Source organism: Colletotrichum spaethianum (assembly GCF_022836535.1).
Source record: "Colletotrichum spaethianum MAFF 239500 DNA, contig11, whole genome shotgun sequence".
In the NCBI taxonomy this organism is placed as follows: Eukaryota; Fungi; Ascomycota; class Sordariomycetes; order Glomerellales; family Glomerellaceae; genus Colletotrichum; species Colletotrichum spaethianum.
The window spans coordinates 687,494-710,255 of NW_026054781.1; the positions used below are offsets into that span (position 1 = coordinate 687,494).

A 22,762-nucleotide genomic window follows, 5' to 3' on the forward strand; every position below is an offset into this window, starting at 1 on the left:
CGATGAAGACGATGGGAGAGAATCAGGCAAGACGACACGTGCGGTTTAGTCACGATGGAAGTCAAAGAGCTGTTGAGATTAGGAAATGGGATGGGATTTTCCAGATACCCTTAACTTTGGTCGTCAGGTATAGACAAACTCGATTCAGGTCACGAAACAAGCACACTGCGGCAGTAGTCTCTCCAGTGGATAGTCTACGGATCGATTCCTCTTTCTCCTCATCCCCACTACTTCCTTTGTCATCACATCACAACCATCATGGAGCGCTTTTTTTCCTGCTTATTCCACACAAACTCGACCAAAGAGTTCACGACACCAAACGGGGACAGCATGGCAGGAGCTCGATCTCTCATGGACAGCACACTCCTGTAGCATTATATTGATTGGCGTGGAGAAATTTGTTGAACACACTGGCACACGATGCTGAAGAAAAGCTGACAAGTTCTGTTGATTTGGTATCTAGCAAATGCAAAGACAGAATTGGTGGGGTATTGGCTACATAGAGACCACGAAAAAAGTTAAACAACAATGTAAATGACCCCGCAAAGCTTCAACTATTCATCACTCTGCTATCCCAGTGGCGGGACCAGGAAGACGACAAGCTGATCCCGCCCGTCGCCCGTCCGGTCCGCATACGGACGGTGCTAGGAGGAGCTTGAATTCGGAGGTGGCGACCGAGGATTGCTGAGGCTGTTGCTGTATCGCTTGACCAGTGTTAGTAACAGGCCCATGAGTTGGGTGAGATGTGAGACGTGAGAACCGGGGGGCAGACTCACAGCTTGATCGCGCGCCGTGCGGATCGATGAGCGGGTATAGCTGTTTTGAATCAGTACGACTCTTGATGACTGTCATGACTCTCACGCAAGCCTCGTGAGAGTATGAAAATTATGCGACCTACGCGAAGAGGATACACGCCATCGTGAACGCCGCCAACGGGGCCGTGATTGTCTATGAGGAGTGGCAGTCAGGAGGCATTCGGTCGGACCGTGGGTGGGGATGAAGGCTCACCTTGGGTGTCAGGTTTCCTTTCCGCATACTGTCGTCATTCTCCCTTTTTTGCTACGAGTTTGTTTTAAGATGATGGAATGGGGGTGCGGTCGTGCTGTGGGTTAGCAGTGTGCAAGTGTGTAAGTGAGGTGAGTGGGATCATAGATGAGGTGCGGAATGGGCTGATTGTGGTTAGACGTGGCCCGGGGTGGGTCTTTGCAGGTATCGGGATTATCAGCGCGATAGTTGCATATATAGCTCGGAAGGAACGAGTTACGGCACTGGATTCGTCTGGCAGCTGGTTCAGGGCAGAGTAGCACGATATGGGAGGAAATTGGTCGATTCATAGCATGATGAGGGTTTCGGCAGTTGATCTGTCACGTTGCTGACACTCAGAGCTGCTGAAGGCTATTATTACCATCCATCGTTGTCACAGAAGTGTACCTAACCTGCACCGCCCTTGCGCCGACCCAGTCGGATCCTACTTTTGGTTGAAGTCAATGCGTCCTGGAATTGTACCTCGGGGCCGCAAGTCCTCGGCGCACTGTCATCTACACCGCGCTATTGATTGCAATTCTGAGGTGTTCTTTGCTGCATCTTAGAGCGGTTCAGTCATCTCAAAGTGTAAAGGGAAAGGCACTACGACCGGCAGGGAAGAGTGGATCCGCCTGGAGATGCTAAAAGATTTGGTGCCTTTCCGCGCTGCCTGTACCTATTGAGAGGTACATCGTGACATTGTAGGAAATTCGCCCAAACCTCACGATGAATTATTCAACACCACAACCAAAATTTGCAAAAAGGTTGAGCCGTTATTTGGCTTTTTATGACAAGAGTGGGATTCGAACCCACGCCAATTACTTGACTAGCACCTGAAGCTAGCGCCTTAGACCGCTCGGCCATCTTGCCTTGAAGTGGATGTTGAAGTCGTCTGGCTGAGTGGAGATTAAGTTTGATTTGCTGCAGGGGTCACCTCGAAGGGACGAGTTGACGGGGCGAAGACTAGACTTCCGCCAGTCGTATCCTCTATTGTGTTGTTGACCTCGAGTGGGGGATATCGATCGACGCCTTGCAAGGACGCTCGTAGTATGCACGCACTTGCGCATGCCTTGTGAGGAAAGTTGGTGATCTTCACATTCAGCTTCATGCCAACAAGTAAACAAAGGTCGCGTGAGGCCGATTTTGTGGAGGCTGCAACCCTCCTGGATGGTGGTCGACATATTGGTTGAGCATCGTCCATTGCGCGAGGTTTTTACTGGACAAGTGACATGGCCGATGTCAATTTGTGGTTGGCGCCATGCTTCGGATATGGAGGCTCAGCCCGCCCCCCGAAGTGAGTAAAGAGTTCTCTGGCCAGGTGCATCTTGATCGGAACTCAGCACTGTTGCAAACCGCTCTTGGGTTTGATTTGACAGCCCCAAGACCGTAACCTACACTAGTATCAACTTCGCGCTTTGGCTCGCCGCGTTGTTCGACTGCAGAAAGAAACAGAGACGCGGAAGGAGAGCACAGAATGGCTGTCGCCCTTTTCAAAAAAGCCCTGTTGACCATCCCACAGAGGGCCAGGAACGGCTTTGCACTCGTTGACAGTTGGGCATATTAGGTTCCAGATGGGTTCAAATACACCAGGCGTTCCGAAATTTGGCGTCCTGGCCTTTTGAGGCGGCCTCAGGGCTCAATCTGGGTATGAGTCTTGAAGGTCTTACCTCCTCGCCCTGAGATTGTTTGATTAGTTTCCATCCTAGAACCAGTCTAACGGCGAGCTCAGTATTTTTAGGTTCGCAAAACCTATGCTCCAACATGGTATCTGGTGTAGACATCAGAGTGGAAGCCCACTACATTCGAGTCGTTACGGAGACATCTCGTAGCGGGGACCTATCGAACAGGATGGCTTCGTCAATGGCGATGATGTTTGACAAAGATGTGGGCAGATTGACCTTGGGTCAAGCAGCTGCTAGGCAGCGCTGTAAAACTTAACTTTCGTGAAGGGCCCAGCTCTGGGTAACAACCTGGCACTTGCAAAGTCTTCGAGAAATAAACCTGAGCTAGCCGTGTCGTTCATGTCCTCATGGTGCGTAGGACAAACCCGTGACCGGTCCGTGACCGATTGTACCATCGGAATATAGAGTTGGCTGCCTCGGACAGTTGGACGCTAGAGTCCTTGTCAATGCAGCAGGTGTCAGCCCAAGCGTATGTCAGCTCGATCGGGCGAGCGGGGTGTGCCTTGAAATACCTAGCTTTTCCCGAGACATGTTTGTCGTTGCTCCTGAACTCATGAAATGATAACTCGTCGTTGCTCGATTCAGGGGAGTATGGCGTAAGGGAGGCCTGGTTCGTAGAACTTCTCCAGCGGTAGCGTGTGTACATTAATGAGCCACACGGTTTCGATGATGTGATGAGCTCAATAGCGGATGCGGGCCTAAAGAGGGCCAACAACAGCAGAACCACAGTAAGGAGTACTAGCTACTTATATTGCTCTGCAGAAGTTGCCCAAATGTCAACGGAAGACTGCGTCAAGTGTTGTCCGAGAGCCTTGAGAGTACCTAACAGAAGGAGATAGGAAAATGGGGAAAGAGCGAACAATTGCCGGCACTTGAAGCAGAGTAGATGCAGAAGGTGATGCTAGCAAATGGCGATGGCGAGCAGCCAGACAAGAGGTGTTGGCTGACCCCCCGAAGGAGGTACATATGCAGATAACCAATCCCTAGATTGCACGGAGTAATGCAGAGAAGACCGGCGCTACCTTGTGACGCCGCAGGAATCGAACCTGCGCGCGGCACAATTACAAATGAAAGACTTTCTAAACATTGCCTGCTGGTGGGAAATTGGACTTGTCGATAGCCAAAACTCGATGGCAGCGGCAAAGGCGAAGAAGAAATCGGCTGTCAAGAACGGTTGCCCTGTGGGTGAAACTATGCAATCTCACACATGGTGTTGGGCCCGGCAATCTGGTGTTCCCCCACACAAGCCCGACGGGCACCAGAACGTGCGCTCGCTCACAGAAGGGGAGGCTAAGCAAGACCAGGTTGGGGTTGAGGAACGCACGGCCAATGGCCAAAAGCTTACTGCGACTGGGACAGGGATGCGAGTGGATGAGGAAGAAAATGGCAGTTGGGGGGGAGAGAGAGAGAGAGAGAGAGAGAGAGGCTGGAGCTCGGCGGCAAGGAAACAGCCGAGAGAGCACGAAAATACGAACTGACGGATTTGCCTGCACCCACTCACTACTGATGGCGGTGCTGGTGCGGTGCGTGCAGCTTTTCTCTCTCTCATTTGGGGGAGGGACCCAGACACGCAGATTCCGAGCCAGCGCCCAGCGGTAGCCAAGTGAACCACACACCAGACACACGCACACGTTGACACGGCAGCACCAGCACCAGCACCACACCCCCCTTCCCCTTCCCCTTCCCCCTTCCACCCTCGCACGCCAGAAACAGCGACGGCAGCTCGTCCAGCCGTTACTGCTCGCGGCGACCGAGCTTAATAATTAGTCTGAGCCTGGGGGCCCGCACCGCACCGCAAACTGTAGCACCACCACGACCACCGCAGGACATCTGCATCGCATCAGCCCCCTGGTCCCGGCTGAAGCTCTGGCCATGGCCGCCTGTGATTGGCTCACCCGAGGACGTCCTCTTGAACCTCCTGTTTACCTCTCAACTTCCCTCGACTCCCGTAACCCCCTCCCATCTGTTGCAATTTCACCGGATTTTCCCATCGCTTCTGGATCGCATCATCAGCGCAACGCCGCTATCCACGTCGCCCATCCTTTGCGACCCCCATTGTATCCTTGTTTCCCACAGCATCCCATCTCAAGTAGACGCCATGCCCGTCGAGCTCCGCAAACGCAAAGCCCCCGAGCCTGCTCCGGCTCCCGCCCCCAAGAAGGCCTCCTCCAAGGTCGCCAAGGCGGCAGAGAAGGTCAAGGCCGCCGTCAAGGGCAAGACCGAGAAGCCTGTCGAGAAGGTCGTCGATAAACCTGTTGAGAAGCCCGCTGCTGCCAATGGCTCGGACAAGAAGGTCAAGGCCGTCAAGGGCGAGACCATCGACCTTGAAGGCTTTGGCGGCGAGATCGAGACCAACGACGGCGACAAGACGACTCTGAAGGAGCTTGTTGACAAGAGCAAGGCCGGTGTTGTCCTCTTCACCTACCCCAAAGCCTCGACTCCCGGATGTGGGTACCTCTCTGCATCGACATGTGCTTGGCACTCTTCTCGGAGCAATCATGCTAACTTATTCGTAATATTCAGGTACCAAGCAAGCCTGTCTCTTCCGCGACTCGTACGAGCCGCTGACCAAGACGGGCTTCGCCATCTACGGCCTGTCGACGGACTCACCCAAGGCCAATACTACCTTCAAGGAGAAGCAGAAGCTGCCCTACCCGCTGCTCTGCGACCCTAAGGCCACTCTTATCGATGCCATCGGGCTCAAGAAGCCGCCCAAGAGCACCCAGCGCGGTGTCTTTGTCGTTGACAAGGCCGGTAAGGTCCTCATCGCCGAGCCCGGCAGCCCCGCCGGCACCGTCGAGGTTGTGACCGCGCTGATCGAGGCGGCAACGTCGAGGCCGCTGCTGAGGCTGCCGCCGAAGCCGCCGCTACCGACGCTGAGGCGGAGGAGCCAGCCAACGGCGAGACCAAGGCTGGCGAGGAGAAGAAGGAGGCTGCTGCCGAGGACGCCGAGAAGAAGGACGAGTAATTATAGTGCTGCTATGTAAGTATAATTCGTGGTGGAAAACGTGTTTGCAATTGAAAGGGCCGGGTAGGACATGGGACGATTTTCTTGTATCCGTATAGTAGCTGGGAATTGATTGACTGGCGTTGGTCTTTTACACATGACACCCCGACATCAGTGACTGTGCCGCGATGCACCGCAAAACATTGTTCTGGGTGCCACGTCAACGCGTCGCCGAATCGTGAACCCCAGGAAACTCTAGCATTGCTGCATTGCGGCATTGCAAGGGGAAAAGGGTGAAGTGGATACCCGGCGCGAAAGTCGGGTTGCAAATTGAAGCACGGCTATTGCTTCGCCCGGCAAAACCTCGGCCGCCCGGTCCTTGCCAGAAACTGGAGCACTCTCGACAACCCAGTCGCCGGAACGCTCACATCCAACCTCAAGCTGGTCATCGAACCGTTGCCAATCCAACCCTCCAATCTCCCCTCCACCGTCCACAGCATCGCCCAAGATGGCCTCAAAGGCAGTTGCGAAGGCTGCGGCAGGCGGTCTTGTGGATATCTCCAAGGTACGCCTTGCACTGTGCGCTCAATTGGCGGTCCATCCTTCCTGCTCCCAGCGAAGCATGGAAAACCACCGTCACCACCCCGTTTCAACGATCACGAAACCGTTCAATTGGTCCAGCAGCTAACCTCCTTCCCTCCAGAAACACACCCTTCAGTCCACGGGCGTCTGGGAACGCATCCGCCGCTCCCTCGCCCTCGACCCCAACCGTTCCTCCGGTGTGCCCTTGAACCCGACCTTCCGCAACCCGACACCCGGCGCCCTGAACCCCCTCAGCTACGACGACCCCGTCACCCTGCCTGCGGGCGACATCGCCGACAACCCGTACTGGAAGCGCGACGCCCGCCGCAACTACCCGGCCATCAGCGTCGTCAACCAGGCCGACGTCGTTGGTCTGCTGTCGGTCGGCTCCGCCGCAAACCCGCGCATCGAGCTCATCGGCGAGGCCGGTGAGAAGCAGCTCGTCGCCGCCCGCGAGGAGGCCGCCTCCACGGGCCTGGCGCCGTACCTTGAGAAGAACGCCGCCAAGGCCGTCGAGGCCAGCAAGGAGGCGCTCTTCACCAACGGCCTGCCGCCGACGCCGAGCGGCCAGGACCTCAAGAGCGGAGAGTGGAGCGTGCACAAGTACGAGGTCACCGAGGAGCAGTCCTACGGCGAGAAGTGAGTTTCTCCTGTCGCGGGCGATTTCGTTTTATGGTTTGATGACAATGGTCTTTGCTAACACGATAAGTAACAGCTACCCCTGCCGGACTTTTGCGTGAGCATAGGAAATGCGGGTTTTTGCTGTACAGGAGGGAAGGGCGAATGTAAATATGAAGGGCACTAGATTCCATTAAACGTTTTACTTCTTGAGAGTCCCGAGTCTAAGAGGTTGTCCTGCCGTCCCTATGCTGTTCTCCCGGTGGGTATCTACGCCCTTTTTGTCCCGGCCATCCGTTCGTTGTCAAGCCCAACGATCCTCGATAAGAACGCCATCTATGCTTTTCAAAATCACTTTTACAACTCCTTCGTCCCCGCCACCTTGGCCTCGGCAACAGTCTCGCCTGTCACCCGCTCAATAATCTTGACCTTGCCCTGCGCCCTCTTGAGCCTGTCGTCAAAGTCGTTGACGGCCTCGTCGCTGTTCTCCCTGGCCAACGTGTCCGGCTCGACGAGCGCAAACGCCGCCGCGACATTCTTCTCGAGTCTTGCGTTGGGCGCTAGCGGCGGCAGGGAACACGTCTTTTGCTGTGGTACTTCCGTGGATTCTTGCGGATGCTGTGAGGAAGAGTTTGAAGGCTTGGCGGCGGCGGCGCCCTTTTGCGGCAAGGACAGCCGGTTCGCCCATACGACGGAGCGGCCGTGTATCCTGCCGCTCTCGAGGAACTTCTCGTAGCCCTTTGCCAGGCCGACGGAGCGGCCCTCAATCTTGCCGGCCTGGATGCCGTCCTCGGTGCCCTGGCGGTAGCCCTCGGCGAAGAACTGGTCCTCGAGGGTGAGAACGTCGTCGAAGGGGTCCAGAGACATTGTTTGCGAAGCGTTGATGAACAGAGTGAACGTTGTGTCTATATAGATATTGTCTATGAGGTGACTTCTGTTGTAAGTCGCGTCGGTGGTGAGTGCTGCCGGGTAAAGCTGATGGAGGGGTGATTTGAAATGGTGGCGGGGCAAATTTGAAAGTTTGACTCAGCGCTCTTTTTTGCTAGTGACATTTCACAATTCTCTTTTCTCAACTTTCAAACATCAAGTTGAGGGACCAAATGATACCAGGATTGATAACAACATGCCCAATAGGCTTTTTATTATTTTTACAAACAGGCATGCCTGCATTTAAAAAAAGTCTGTTTAAAAAGTCTAATAAAACAGAGTGGCACAACTATTGATCCAAACGGACGCGGGGAATCAATTCTACGTCTATCTCATAACTAACAAGCCAAAAATACCCATCATTTCATCATCATTGTCCGCAACTTGTTACTGCATGCCAAACAACATACCGCCGTTGGCACACACAACCTGTCCCGTACACCACGCCGACTCGGGCGAGACGAGCATGCCCACGATCCCGGCAATCTCTCCGACATACGCCGGCCGGCCGCCCTCCTCCTCGGCTGCCTTGACGAGCTCATCCGAGTCAATGCCCTTGCGTGCCTTCATCAGCGGCGCGTGCTCGATGAAGCCCTTGATGAAGCGCTTGAACTCGGGCGTGTTACCCGCGTACATCTCGGTCAGCACGGGGCCCGGGTTGATGGCGTTGACGGTGGCGTTCTCGCTGAGCTCGCGGGCCCAGGTGCGCGTCATGGCCTCGAGCGCGGCCTTTGTGCCGCCGTAGACGCTCTGCTCGGGGAAACCGGTCGATGAGCTGACGGATGACATGTTGACGATACGGCCGCTGCGGTCGGTAGGGAGGTAGGGCTGGACGGCCTGGACGAGGAGGAGCGGGCCGAGGACGTTTACACGGTAGGAGATGTCGAACTGCTCGACCGTCACGGCCGGCAACAGGTTGTTGTGGGCGACGCCAGCGTTGTTGATGAGCACATCGATCTGGAATTTGCCGTTGAGCTTCTCGAAGTGGGATTTAGCGGTCGCGACGAGAGACTTGGGGCCCTCGGGTGTGCCCATATCGGCCTGAACAGCGAGGGTCTGGATGCTGTGCTTGGTCTGGAGGTCCGCGGCCAGCTGCTCCGCGGGGTCTTGGAGGAAGGCGAGGTGTAGCCTAGAATGAGGTTGCAACCTTTTGCAGCGAGGTTCTCCGCAATGGCGACGCCGATGCCTGAGTTCGGAAGTTGTCAGAAGTGCTCCGTGTTCACGGCACGCTTTGGTATTGTATGCCCTTACCTCGAGAGGCGCCGGTCACGATTCCGAGCTTGCCTTCCAGGGAACGGGGCATTTTGTGGTTGTTTTACGTGGACTTCAAGCTATGAAGTTGATTGGTCAAAGTTGGATATAGACAAGAACGAGATACGGTTGCAGTATGGTAGGAGAGAAAAGACAAGACGGACTGGTGAAGAGGAGGACGACAACAGGACACAATGAGAGTAGGACGGAGAGACGGGGACCTCAAGGTTTATAGCTACGTGGACCACCCTACCCAGGAACAACTGGACCCCAAGGATCCTATTGTCCCGAACGGGCAATGCTAGGAGCTCTCGTGACCCGTCCGAAATCCGTTGAGAGACGAAAGATGGACGGATCCCGCCCAATGGAAGGCGAGCTCGCCGCATACATCCCGGGAGAAATCTGGGTTGCTGTTCGAGGCAGGAAATTCGGGGTTTATGGGTGAAAGCTACCCCGCTGTCGCAACAGCTCCCTAGGGGGATTGCCCCGCGGTGGACATGCAACTGCGCTGAGATGGCCGTCCCCACGTCATTCTCCCGCGCCAATCCTGGGCCAGGGTTTGATGCGATCGGGGGTCAGTTTCTCGACCTTCTGGGCCACCTAGACCTTCGTCAGGGAGCGCTAGGACTCCCAGAGGCCGGCTGTGGGTTGGTGGATAGCTAGACGTGGTTTTTCTTTCTAATACGACCGAGGATTTGCGTATTGAAGAAAAAACACCCGGAGAGGGAGCCGTAGTAGTTTTCGTGTTTGGGCCTGGACTGGAAGCAACTGCTGCCGCACTCAGAGCTCTCGCCTTGCGCTAAGAATTGCCAGAACGGAAAATCCAATTGAACGAGTAAGTTGACCTCAACGAGGTTTAATAATACCGAGTTTGAAGAAAATAAGAAAGCGACTAAAGCAGAAGAATTCTTGATTGATTGTTTCAACTTCCACCGCTTCCGAGAGCACACCGAACTCGACAATGAACTGAACGTTGCGAAGGCGAAGAATGCACGCTGTAAAAGCTTCACTGTAAAGCTCCCGTATCGCAATTGGCGGGGCACCTCTGAGCGACACTCGGAGCCTTGTGCGGCGGTGGTGGGGTCCGTGGCAGCCACCCACGGCCACCTCATGGTTCAACGACCAGGGTCTTTCTAAAAGTCTACCTCCCCTCTTCAGCGTCTTTCACCACCCAATTCGCAACCCACTCACCCCCCTACCTCAAGCCTCGCGCGCCTACCCGCACTAGACGACCTCGTCAGTCCCGACCAACTTATTTCTCCCTCGAATCCAGCCTTCCACCGAATCTCCGAGAGACCCCGCGACCGAGACCTGCCCACCATGGATATCCGTCTTCTCAAGCCCGCCGACCTTCCCCTCATACAGCACGCCAACCTCGAGAACCTGCCCGAGAACTACTTCCTCAAGTACTACCTCTACCACGCTCTCTCGTGGCCCCAGCTCAGCTATGTTGCTGTCGACGTCTCGCGCCCGAAGCGCACTCCCTACGACTACCCCAAGATCGTCGGCTACGTCCTGGCCAAGATGGAGGAGGAGCCCGCTGACGGCGTGCCCCACGGCCACATCACCAGCCTCAGCGTTATGCGTACCCACCGCCGCCTGGGTATTGCCGAGAAACTGATGCGCCAAAGCCGTACGTTGGCTCTGCCTCTACTTCTACCTCTGGCTTTGCCAGGATCTCTACTGACAATTCGCAGAACTCGCCATGGTCGAGACTTTCGGCGCCCAATACGTCTCCCTCCACGTCCGTGTCTCCAACCAGGCCGCCATTCACCTCTACCGCGACACCTTGGGCTTCAAGACGGAAAAGACGGAGAGCAAGTACTACGCCGACGGCGAGGACGCCTTCTGCATGAAGCTCGACCTGGGTTACATCCGCGAGCAGATCCAGGACGAGCGCGACCGCGAGGACGAGAAGGATGGCGAAGCTGTTGACGAGGGTGACGCTGTTGGTGACGTCGGCCGCGACCCCAACGCTGCTGCTGCCGCTGCAGACAAGAAGCGCAAGGTCAAGGTCGGCCGCGGTCTGGGCGTCGGCGAGCTGGTCGAGAAGAACGAGAGCAAGAACTAGGGATCCGACTCTTCATACATTTAAACGGCTAGGGATTGGCTGCAGCAGGGTGGTGGAGGCGGTGCCGTCGAGGGCGGCGGATCTTGTACTTAAGCAAGCAGCGGAGATGCCGGCAGCAATGTTGGCGGGGTAGATGCTGGTGGCATTTGGACAGACTGACGACGTAGTCCTCAGAAATTGCGGCTATGTCTGTTATCTCAACCTAGAGATTATTCGGGTTGTCAGGGCAGTCATGACGAAGAGCACATACGAGACATGGAGCTCCGTCGGCAGACGGTTAGCATGTCTCTACGAACCATAGAGGGAGTTCAAAAAGCCTCAAAGGAGAATTACGATGGGATACAACGCATCATAAGCACGGTTACCAAAAGAACAAAATAGACGAGGCAATGGCGGTGGTATCAAATGGAAGCAAACATCCCCTCAAATTATTTTCAACTCATTACATGCTACGTCCAGCCCCTCTTGTGTCCGCGTATTTGTGTGCTGTTTTACCACCCGCCAGACTTGTCATCCTCCGCCGCCAGCTCCCTCGCAAACTCGGCGTCCGCCTCGATCTTGAGCTTCTCCACGTTCCTCGACAGCTCATCAATCTCGGCCTCCATCTTCTGCGCAGTCTCATCACCTCCGCCCGCCCTGCCCGAGCCGCACCGCCCTCTGCCACGGCTGTTACCACATCTCCCCCTTCTGGGGTTGTTATCCCTCATCTCGTTTCTCACCTTATCCAGCTCCTCGACCCTCCGGGCGATATCCTTCTCCATCTCCTCCACAGCTTTGAAGAGCACCTGCGACGGCGGCACAGGCGGCGTAGACGCCCCCGGGCTCCTCTCGCCGCCGCCACCGACGGGCCATGCACCAGGCGGATGAGGAGGCCCGGCGTTAGACGGAAACGCGTGCTCGCTTCCGCGTCCGTGCCCGCGACCCCAGCCCCTCCCGAACCCCGCGCCCCAAGGCCCTCCGCCTCCTGAGAAACCGCCCCGGGGCGCAAACCCCCTGCCCGGACCGCCACCCCACTGGAAGTTGTTTGGAACGTTCGGCGAGACTATAGGGACGACTGGTATGGGCGGGGTATGTACCACGGGCGGAGGCGGTACGTGGATGCCGTGCGGCGGCGGTGGTACAAACGGCTGAGGCGCACCCCACAACGACGGCGCGGGCATCGGCCCCGGGCCGTGATGGTGATGATGGTGGTGCTGGTGACCCCCTCTCGCTCCGTCGCCGCCGTCGCCGCCGTCGCCACCGCCGCCCCTCCTCGTCTCCATCTGTGCTCGTCTGCCTTCTCTCCTCTGCTCCCTGCGCTCCCTCCTCTGCTCTCTACGCTCTCTCTTCTCTTCCCTCCGCTTCGCACGGCGCTCCCGCCGCTTCTCCTTGCGTACCGTGCGCTGCTGGCGTTTAAGCTTCCGCCATTCCTGCGTCAGGGTCTTGAGCTCCGCCCTCAGCGCCTTTTCGTCGGCCCTGCTCGGCGCAGATGCGGCAGACGGATTGTCCTGCTTCGACTGCCCTGATGCATCACTTACAGAGCGCGCGGAGCGGATCTCTTTGCGCAACTGTGCCACATCGGCTTTCGTGACAGGCTGGTCCGGGTGCGAGAGCCACGACGCCACGCGGTGTTTGTAGATGGGCAGCTGAGCGGGGTAGAGATCCTCGTAGTCCGGCAGGGAGCCGACGGAGGAGGCGGACGACGTAGAGGAAGAGGAGGAAGCGGAGGATGATGCTGAGACTGAGCGCTGGTCGGAGGGGTACCGGCCGGGTGGACGGCCACGGCCTCCGCTTCCACTGCCATGGCGGACGTGGGCGTGGTTGTGGCCGCTCTGGAAGAAGGGGTGCTCGTGGGTTCCTGAAAGTGCCATATGTTGCGGGTGTGGCCCCGGAGGGAACGGGCCAGATCCAGGTCCGGGTCCGAACATTGGCACAGGTGATGGGCCCGGCGGTGCATGCAGAGGGGGAGGGGCCCAGTTCGGATTCGGACCGACGTAGTGAGGTTGCGCGCGCGGCGTCGTGTTGCTTCCGAACCTTATACCGTTCTCATCCGCAATCAGGTTTCCCACCCTGATGCCATTGCTATCCGCAACGATGCGGTCCCCGATCGAGATCCCATCCTGCGTGACCGTAATACCGCCAAAGCTCCAACTACCCCGGGCCTCGCTCGCACTCGGGCCCGACTGTGTTGTCGGCCCCGGGCCCGTGTGCACGGGGAAAGGCACGGGCGTCGGACCACCGCTTCCTCCTCCGCCCGGGATAGTCGGGCTCTCGACGCTCCTATCAAAAGACCGGTCCCAGGCTCCAGGCACACGCAGCTCCTCGACGTCGGGGTTGAGCATCACAGCCACGCCCCTTGGGTGGAAGAAGCCCTCATTCCACTGCGCGACCACGGCCTCCACGTCCTCCCTTCTAAGTCCTGATGCGGCGGCGGCCGCGCCGGGGTCGGTGTCCGGGTCGGAGCGGATTTGATCCAACTGCGCCGAGGCGTGGCTGCTGCTGTTACTCCGCGCGCCGCTGGAGCTGTTGTCGCCCCTCCCCCATTCGACGCAGCGGCGGCGGCGGCGATGGCCTCCTCCTCGGCCCGCAGCTTGCGGTTGATGACGGCCTCATTTCGCGCGGCGGTGTGGTGCGGAATTAGGCAGTTTGTGAAAGTCGCCCAGTCCTGCTGCGTGACGTCGCGGGCGGCCCAGCTCGGGGGGCAGGGTACGTCGTCTGGCGTCGAGGACGGGGTCACGGTAAGTAAGTGAACGAGCTGGTCCTGCGGGGGGAAGGCGGGCGCGGGCCTGGATTCGAAGTAGGCGGCTGCGAAGTCCGAGTATGCCGATGAGGTGGAGGGAGCGGTGAAAGCTTGCGGGCGGCCGGACAGGCTGGAACTCGAGTCATCTTGGTGAGCGCCGCCGGTGCCGCTGGTGCGGGGTGTCAATGGTGGGGTGTAGATGACTTCGCTGCGAGACGAGGCGTGCGATGAGACCCGCGAGGCGCCGTCGTCGCCATGGTTGGAGGGAACATGTGGTGAAATCGAGGATGGATTCGAGCGCTGGCCGGAGGTCGAGTAGATGTCCGTCTCTGAGTATGGCGGAGGGGGGACATCGTCCATGTCGGTTTCCCGCATGGCCATTCGTGGTGAGGCCGGTGTATATTGTATCTATAAAGCTCGGAGAGTTGCAGAGCTCTCTGTATTTCGGAAATGCGGTCTGGAACTTCGGCTTGGTTCGTATTGTTCAACGCCCTTGCGGTTTCGAGATGTTCGGTAGATGGTTGGGAGGAGACGGAATAAGGAAAAAAAAAAGGCCAAGGTCAAGAAAACACCTAAGACTAATAAACGGCACAACGGCACATGGCGGCGGACGAGGAAAGTGTGGGATCATATGGCAATTTGACGAGCTGGGCAGGCTGGGCTGGGCTAAGCTCCATTGACTCAATCATCTTTCCCCTCGGTCAACTCGAACAACTCCTCTCAAGGCCCATGCATGTCCCATGCTCTCCGCTAGCAAACCTGTCTTCTATACCTACATCTACTCGCTCCCCCGTTCGCGTAGCCTTACGACGTGCAAGTCCTACCCGTCGAACCATAGTTCATCACTTAACGTAGGGGAACCCCGCCTTCAGGAGCCTAAGCGATGCTGCCGAGCCCACGCCGCCAGACAAGTAAAGATAAGCATCAAGCTTGTTTAGGGGGTACCCCTGCGGATGGCGCAGCACCTTTGCGATGAGAACGCGTTTTTTGGTTGCAGCCCAACTTTATCCCCCATTCGACCCTGAACGACTGATTGTCCGCAGTCAGAATTCGGGAAGGCTCGCTGCAGCAACATTGCTGACGCGGCCCATCCGTAGGCAGCAGTACGCCATCAGCGGCCCATCCACACTAGCCACCAAGGCCCCTCCTCCAGTGGGGTCGCGTTCTCCCATGCCGTTGGAACGCCGGACCCTCAAAAAAACTTATGTACAACTCCGACTGACGCCGTGCTGCCCGAATCAACCGGCCCTAGCCCTAGAACAGGAAGAGCTTAGGACCAAACCGCGGATTAGTCTAACTGTACAGCCCAGGTTATGCATGCGCCTGGGTAGATCGATGACTGGTCATGGCCAACGCTTCGCTCTCGCTGTCGGGGCCGCGAATCATTCTCAGGGCTGCGGGATGCCGCTGTCGCGTCCCGACAAGGTTAAATGCGCAAGGCGTTTCTTGCGACGTACTTGCGTAGGCAGCACCTCATCGGTCAGCCTCAGTGCTCCAGAGGTGGAAGTCAACATCTTCCGGCTTATAGTGATCCGCAATTATGGTTGACAGGTGGTTGCGAGAGTGCGCGCCGCTGCATACATGTTAGCTGTGGCTCAATGCCATAGATGCGCACGCATCAAACTTACAGGTTGGTGATGTATGTGTCGAGCAGTTCGGGAGGCACGAACTCGCTGACAGCGCTCCGAACGTCCACACCGTTGACCATGGCTCCATCTGCGAAGTTTACGTGGCTCATAGAGCTGCCCCATTCAACAAGGCTCTCCTCATCAAAGTAACTCTCTGGGCAAAGCTTGTAAACACCGCTGAGGATGATGACCGGGTTGCCCTGCTCCTTGGCTGCGCGCGCAATAACTCCGGCGCCCGCGTCCGTCAGGATGCCGCCGTTGGCTAGTACAGCTCTCGCGCTTAAGATGACCTTGTTGATACGTGGCATGTAGGCCATCATGCCACCGTTCAGGATGCTGATGGCATTGATGCCGGCCGCGCCCAACTTCTTCCTGAACGACGCATAGGGCGCCTCGTTGGTCGAGCTGCGGGTAGTTCCAGCGGCAATAAAGACGGTGAACTTTCTTCTCGTCGCAGCTCGCAAGATGAACTTTTGGACCGTGGCCGAGGGCTGGTGCACAAGCACGTAGTCGCCGGGGTGAATCTGAACATCTGCAGCCGCAGCGATCTGGTCATCAACCTGGCCGATTTCGTCCTTGAGCTCCTCAATACCCTCAATGACCTCCGATCTCAGAGCGTGTACCCTTGTCGACTGTCCGCGAAGGGGAGTCGATGTACCGGAGTCCTTGCCAAATGGCGAGCCCGCCATGATGCCGCTGGCGTCCATCGGGGGGAGGCCTCGAGGAGGGAGAAAAGTGACTTCGACACATGGAAAGAGCTCACGGATGTGAGGGCGCCAGGGCGCACTGGTCTCGGGCCGCTCGAGATGTAGTCTGCACCAGCATCCTGCTTGGTGTAGGTAGAGGGAGGCCATTGGTGCTCTAGCTTGGAAGGGTCTGGTACTGCTGTAGTCGGTGTCGCTCCTGCCTCTGTGGCGGTCTCGCTGATGTCCTCGTTTCGGTCTTCCGCCGCCTCGTCTCGGATCAGGCTTAATACGCGTCTAACGATGTTGCCTACCACCAATTCTTTGGGCTGGGCGGCGATGAGGCGCAAGCCAATCTGCTGAACCTTTTCCAACAATGAATCGACGTCGGTCCATTTTGCCTTGGCAACTACCTGGAGGAGAATGTGTGCGGTCGCGATGGCGCAGAGCTCGGAGCCTTGGATCTGTCTTCTCTTCAGGAGCCTGGATGGTTGATCTGTCAGCTTACGTTTCTACGATGCTGCTGTGCGAGTGATGGTCCGTACGAGATGAGACTGTCGATTGACGCTTCCAAGGGCTTACCCTTGAGGGTCTTGAGATACCGCTCGAGATCCCCCGCGCTGGGCTTCAGGGTCGCCATTTTGGGTGGGTGCCGATTTCAAGGTCCGAGGTTGGGAGGGAGGGGGTGTCGCGGGCCCGTCGCAAATATTTTTGAAGACAGTCTGTAAATCACTGGGGTCGCAAGTGGTCTCTTAGAATGGACACGATGACCTTTGGTTGTTGCAGCACGTGAATGCACAATGCAATGGCTGTTCTTGTAGCTAGGTATGGCCGGATGGTGAATTGGAAATTGTGCGCAAACGGTTGTGACTCAACAATGAAGCTCGTAGAGGGACCGTCAATCGACCCCCTGTCACACTAAAAAACTTCGAGGGGGATTGGATGACCACCAGCTCCGGGGACAGCTGGTGTCAGGGGGTGACGGCTTCGCTGGAGCTCGCTCGAAGCTCGGACCGAAGCAACCCGTGCTGGGTACATGGCAAGATCCCCAATGGCATTCCAGAAAGCCACTCCACTAAACAACTACCCCTCCATCGCTGCAAAATGACGTTGGTGACTGAACCGCCGCTGTAAGAGATGCGTTAGGGCGCCGGGTGGTTGGCCAGTGGCCAGTGGCCTGTGAGCTGCCCGTCATCTTGACGAGCCAGGTCTACTTCCATGGTACTATGTAGAACCGTTAGAGCAGGGAGGAATGCCGACAGCTGTAAATGTCTTGAGAACCAATCCGCCCGAATTCTCCAGTTGATCCCTTTCTGCTCGAGCTCTTCTCTCCAGGAATCCAACCCCATTTCCGATATTCTGCTCTAGTCAAGCGCTCCCTTGCTCCGAAAAAATAGTTAGAAATGCAATCATGTTCATGAACAAGTGTCGGTGGCCAGGGATTACGAACCTGCCGGGTCCGTTGGCAGCATTGGATCCCAAACTCTTAGTAGCGGACGGAATTCGCCAGAACCCATCACCTGGTCTCTTGTAAGAGGCGTTCTGTCCAAGAGTTGAAAGTCAATGCATTGCATGGACGCACCGCACTTTGCTTTAAGGGCTGCAATTTCTTTCGGCATAGTGCGGAATGCAAGCCATTTTATGGTTCGTGCTGGACCCTTACTTTCACCAGTTTCGGAAGGCTATCGGTCAGCATTTCGGTTCATTTTGAATATTCTGTAACGGCTTCTGCTGCCCAGCAATGCAAAGTTGAGATTGTCTAATTAACCCGAACCTCCAGCATAAGCCAACGCAACGCAGCTAAGAGTTAGCAGTGTTGAACAAGATCAATGCTGTCCTCCCACGCGCAAATAGCAAAGCCCAAATCAGAAAATACCGTAGTGGTTATCGTTGGCCAGTTCCTGCGGCCACGCTACTGTTTTATCAGCTATCCTGAAGGCTCTCCTTTCTTTGTCACACATTAAATTGGCCAACGACGACGAGGAGAATGAATAGCGCCACTTTCTAGACAGTTTGGTCACTCCCGTAGTGGGTTGAGTTGAAAGAAAGAGGGTTGCTGTCAAAGTTGAAAACCGGGGTGACTATCAACTAAGAGCGAATAGTTGAGCGACAATAGAACACGGATACGAAGAGTTGGATCGGAGTCGCGACGCTCAAAGGCCCGTATCCCGCAGAGATGCTCGGGTGCGCTGCAAACTGCGATTCCCAACTCGAGCCCTGTCTGCCCCAGCTCCGTTCAATCAAAAGTCTCAACAACAAAGGCAAAAGTGGAGTTGCGCTTTCACATGAAAAGAGCCAGGGTGGCTCGGGAATCGGCTGATGGACGCATTCAACCATATCAGAGACCGCGGCCGAAGTCCTTGAAAACTTCTCTCAAACCCCAGTTGAGAGGAATCATCTCAAACGAGGAGGACTGCTGGAAGACGAATTGCAGCGCAGCCACCTTGCGGACTCAGAGTGGCTTCGGGACCCGAGTGTCTCTACCTACCTATGTACCTTCAGTTTGTGTTGGGGAAGATACCTAAGAATGTGGGCTGAGGTACATCAGTTACGTAGCAGCTGGTCCCCTCCCCCCTTGCCCTCTCTCCTCCATGCATCCCCAAAAAAGTGCGCTGAGTGACTGGCAAGTGGGAAGATGAAGCGCAACGTGACAGGAAGAAAATAAGAAGCAACGCCCAAAAGGGAACCGGACGGTTCGAGATTCGACACGTGAACCTATCTTCATTCCGCATCCCCCACAAGGGTCAGCAGGCAGTGTAACCCCAGTATCCGTCCTACTGCTACCCACGCAGCACTGGACTGGACAGAACACCCTCCCCTAGCACGGCCTGCGCTGGACCAATACCGTCGATACATAGCTGCACCAGCATCAAACTGCCCCCAAGTACGACCACGGTCCAACCCGGCCAAACCCAGCAGACCTGCAGAGTGTTGAGCTACTTGCTGCTGTTAATCCCCCTCGCATCCGCTTCCCTTCCGTGGCTTCCACTGGGACGTCGTGCGAAACAAATCGGGCTCTCTAGACACTCTAGGCTCTCTAGACGCTTCATCGGCACCTCCAATCAGGGAACAGCTTCCCTGTCCATCTCAACCACTGCCTTTTGGACGCTACCGCATCTCGGCCGCCTCGATACCTCCAACTCCCGAGAGCCCGACCGTCCCTTTTACACTGGACATCTTCTCTCCCCTCACACACGGCCTAGTCGTCAGGTTTGCGCTGACGGCCACATATCGCTTTTTAGCGCTCGCTAGCACCAGACGGACGAACCTTTTCGCCAGCGCCACCCCTTCGCGCTTTATTTTTCTGAAGCCTCGTTGTTCGTTCATGGCGAACTGAGTGTTGCCGTTTCTTGGACTTGGATTTGGGGGGAAAACCATCTGGCCAACCCACGACTTGGACTCTTCTCGGTCATCACAGACTCGATTCCAGACCTTCCGCAAGCTACCCTCGAACCGAACCCCAGCGACGAATAAACAGACGATTGGCATCACTACACTCGTTCCCTTCGATCGCTGCGTCCATCGACCTGCTGCACGACGCCCGCTTCCCCTGACGCGACTACTCGCCCATCGCATCCTTCATCGCGCGGAACGTCTGGAACATTCCTGACCACCGACACCACCCCTTTCTACCGAACCCCCGATCTCTCCCAACTTTTTTTTTGCCCCTAATTCGCTATCCGTCGTCGAGCCTTCATGCCTCATGGATTGTACATGCTGTCAAAGATGAATTCCCTGAACATCATCACCTCTCGCGTCTCTCCGCCACCGAGCCCGGTTGCTTCGCGATCCAACTCCATCAGCTCCCTGGGCTTGGCTGTACAATCTGACGATCAGCGCGGTGACGAAGGCGCCGAGAAACACGACGACGACCAAGACGACGAGACGTTTCCACTCGAGAAATCCGCTTTTCAGCAGCGCAATGACGGCCACGGCATGGATCTCGCCAGCGAAGCGACACCGCTGATAGGGGAATCGAAAGATTCGGGCCCGAGGTCAACTACATGGCATTCCCTGCCTCGGCGCATTGCTGCGAGCTTCATCAATTCGCTTCGCTGGGTCTTGTCTACTTTGGCCGCCCCTGGTGTATATCTGATCGCATGCATGTACGACGAAACGGACAACTTCTCGCCCTTCTTTCCCCTCAAAAGACTGTTTGGATTCCACGGCGGAAACAAGAAACTTGCGACAGACTACCCTGAGTCCATGGGCGAGAAGTCAGGCCGTCATGGGAGCGCTGGATACGGAGGCGTCACTTACTCGAGGCCAATAGGGTCCTCGGGTTCTTCTTCTTCAGGCATATCCTCGGAATCGGAATCGGACGCAGATCGTCAACGTCAAGGTTCTTCTAGTCGACACTCCCGGTCAAAGTCTGCATCTGAAGAGATTGCGCCTGCTCGGAGATCCATACGCATAAAGCTACACAGCGACGATGCTCTGCCTCAGCGTAAGCACAGGAAAACGCAGTCTGCAGCCGTCCGCTCCAAGGGTAACAGCGAATCTGGTTCCTCCGACATATCCGCACAGCTCAAGTCGCCAACGTCGCCCGCAGGCGCGCTGACCAGGTATCCCAAGACGCCGGCCCCGCCTCGCCCCTTGATCCCTCGCCGACAGCCCTCATACCTCAACCTTGAGCCTTCGACCGATCCCAAATACCAGAAGACTCTCATTTTGGACCTCGACGAAACTCTGATCCACAGCATGTCCAAGGGGGGACGCATGAGCACTGGGCACATGGTCGAAGTCAGACTGAACCAGACTTACGTAGGCGCTGGAGGACAGACGTCAATTGGACCGCAGCATCCGATTCTCTACTGGGTCAACAAGCGTCCACACTGCGACGACTTCTTGCGTCGGGTAAGAAGCTGTCGCAAACAGCCCTTTTTGTTGTCGAGATGCTAATGTTTCATCAAGGTTTGCAAGTGGTACAACCTAGTAGTATTTACAGCCTCAGTTCAAGAATACGCGGATCCAGTCATCGATTGGTTGGAAGCAGAGAGGAAGTTTTTCTCGGCGCGATACTACAGACAACACTGTACATTCCGGCAAGGAGCCTTCATCAAAGACCTCAGTTCGGTTGAACCGGACCTGAGCAAGGTCATGATCTTGGACAATAGTCCGTTGAGTTATATGTTTCATCAAGGTATGTGGGATCGGCGCGTTCTGTTTAGGTGCCGTGGATGCGATCTAACGTGATCCTGCAATAGACAATGCGATTCCTATCCAAGGTTGGATCAACGACCCGACGGACAACGACCTCCTGCACCTGGTGCCACTGCTCGAAGGTTTGCAGTACGTTTCAGACGTGAGGGCGCTGCTTGCGCTGCGTGGAGGTGAGGACGGTCAGCATATGGCGTAGAGTTTGGGTCTGTAGAAGGAATATTTGGTGTACTGGCATGGGAATAGCGAGGCGAACACCGACGGCTTCAACTACGCGGTGTGGGTCTGTATTAATATTTCGATAGAGGGAAGGGAAGAGGAGCTCTTGGGCGGCACGACGTAATGTCGTTGCGGTTCTGTGAAGCTTCAGGAATACATGCCAGGCCACCAACCTTTTATCGGTTGCCGAAGTTCAGCGGAAGTTTGTGTCTGAAAAGGAGTGTTTGGTGCTCAGTGAATGTAAATGTTGTTTCTGGTCAGTGTTGACACTGAGCATCCGTCAGCCGGGCGACAGGGCCGTTCTTGCAGTGTTCTGTGCCTGAGCTCGTCTAGCCCGAGCCCCGCCGGGGACAAGCTTGACAACTTACATGCTCAACACATAGGAATGATACAATATGTACGTAAGGCAAAGAAAAGCTACCCTGGTTGAGGCGTTTCCAGTCCCGGCCGCAGCTCCATCCAGAAGCTGGTTGGCGGGAAACGAGGCGCAGTTTGTATGGACAGGCATGGAAAAAAACCGAAATGGCCTGGCGGAAGGTGATGCATGTGCCTTGGCCAAGAGAGTAGGCCATGGGATTCTACTTGCACCATCTCGATCATTTTGCTCCAGATTTTCGTTGATTCTCCACCATGATTAATTGCAAGCGCGGGTGCTGTGCCGGGAGTCGTGGAGGACATTCTCCGAGACCATCACAGAGCGGGCACCTGGCAGGCATAGAGAGATGATGTGCTTAATCCAGGCCAACATGGGGGACACAGGTGTACGGGTTAGAAGCGGGTAAGTGGTTTGGCCGGGGGTATGCGGCTAGGGAGAAGGTCTTTGGAGACGGTCTCGACCAATTATCGGAGCATGAGTGGAGTCTCAAGTGGGTTCGGCGGGGAGGGAGGTGGTGACATCATGGTACAGGTGACGACACCACGACATCGACAGCTGGAAAGGAGAGAAAGCGGCATGGCGCGAGTTGGAGCGAAAGCTTGGGACACCCAACCACACGTAGGAGGCAAGCAGAAGCACCACACAATCAGGAGCAAAAAAGCAGGAGGGAGAGCGCTGTGACATGTCTCTCGGTACCATCAACCCCTGCTCGCACCCTGCCCAGACCAGCTGTCTCCTAGTGTGCGTAGCTCATACGCCTCTTGCCTGAGGGAAAAGGGAAAAGGCAAAGTGGCAGAGGACAGGCGCCCAGGGACGACCGATGATGGAATGAGACCTCGATCTGGCTGGCTAGGCCTGCTCCCCAATCACCTCCCA

At 56.3% G+C, this 22,762-nt stretch overlaps 7 protein-coding genes and 1 non-coding gene across 8 annotated transcripts; 3 read left to right on the forward strand and 5 right to left on the reverse strand.

The window, feature by feature from the left end:
• Nucleotides 1-1,811: 1,811 nt before the first annotated feature.
• Nucleotides 1,812-1,893, reverse strand: ColSpa_tRNA_141. The gene has a single exon. It is a non-coding gene; the product is annotated as a tRNA-Leu (tRNA).
• Nucleotides 1,894-6,160: 4,267 nt separating this feature from the next.
• Nucleotides 6,161-7,588, forward strand: ColSpa_05117 (NADH-ubiquinone oxidoreductase 21. subunit; the record flags this gene model as incomplete). Its single annotated transcript, XM_049271329.1, has 3 exons — nt 6,161-6,217; nt 6,371-6,873; nt 7,069-7,588. 3 exons carry the CDS (start codon nt 6,161-6,163, stop codon nt 7,586-7,588), a joined length of 1,080 nt encoding a protein of 359 aa, XP_049127286.1.
• A 578-nt stretch (nt 7,589-8,166) lies between these two features.
• ColSpa_05118 (L-xylo-3-hexulose reductase) lies at nt 8,167-9,082 on the reverse strand (the record flags this gene model as incomplete). Its single annotated transcript, XM_049271330.1, has 2 exons — nt 8,167-8,885; nt 9,031-9,082. 2 exons carry the CDS (start codon nt 9,080-9,082, stop codon nt 8,167-8,169), a joined length of 771 nt encoding a protein of 256 aa, XP_049127287.1.
• A 1,268-nt stretch (nt 9,083-10,350) lies between these two features.
• On the forward strand, nt 10,351-11,101 carry ColSpa_05119 (N-terminal acetyltransferase A complex catalytic subunit ard1; the record flags this gene model as incomplete). The annotated part of the gene is made up of 2 exons (XM_049271331.1): nt 10,351-10,663; nt 10,728-11,101. The coding sequence occupies 2 exons, from the start codon at nt 10,351-10,353 to the stop codon at nt 11,099-11,101; spliced, it is 687 nt and encodes a 228-aa protein (XP_049127288.1).
• Nucleotides 11,102-11,592: 491 nt separating this feature from the next.
• Nucleotides 11,593-14,180, reverse strand: ColSpa_05120 (uncharacterized protein; the record flags this gene model as incomplete). Its single annotated transcript, XM_049271332.1, has 2 exons — nt 11,593-13,557; nt 13,587-14,180. 2 exons carry the CDS (start codon nt 14,178-14,180, stop codon nt 11,593-11,595), a joined length of 2,559 nt encoding a protein of 852 aa, XP_049127289.1.
• A 1,113-nt stretch (nt 14,181-15,293) lies between these two features.
• Nucleotides 15,294-16,155, reverse strand: ColSpa_05121 (putative translation initiation factor eIF-2B subunit delta; the record flags this gene model as incomplete). The annotated part of the gene is made up of 2 exons (XM_049271333.1): nt 15,294-15,393; nt 15,449-16,155. 2 exons carry the CDS (start codon nt 16,153-16,155, stop codon nt 15,294-15,296), a joined length of 807 nt encoding a protein of 268 aa, XP_049127290.1.
• Nucleotides 16,156-16,207: 52 nt separating this feature from the next.
• Nucleotides 16,208-16,771, reverse strand: ColSpa_05122 (translation initiation factor eIF-2B subunit gamma; the record flags this gene model as incomplete). The annotated part of the gene is made up of 3 exons (XM_049271334.1): nt 16,208-16,234; nt 16,332-16,627; nt 16,714-16,771. 3 exons carry the CDS (start codon nt 16,769-16,771, stop codon nt 16,208-16,210), a joined length of 381 nt encoding a protein of 126 aa, XP_049127291.1.
• A 3,086-nt stretch (nt 16,772-19,857) lies between these two features.
• Nucleotides 19,858-21,490, forward strand: ColSpa_05123 (nuclear envelope morphology protein 1; the record flags this gene model as incomplete). The annotated part of the gene is made up of 3 exons (XM_049271335.1): nt 19,858-20,988; nt 21,046-21,274; nt 21,339-21,490. 3 exons carry the CDS (start codon nt 19,858-19,860, stop codon nt 21,488-21,490), a joined length of 1,512 nt encoding a protein of 503 aa, XP_049127292.1.
• Nucleotides 21,491-22,762: the final 1,272 nt, after the last annotated feature.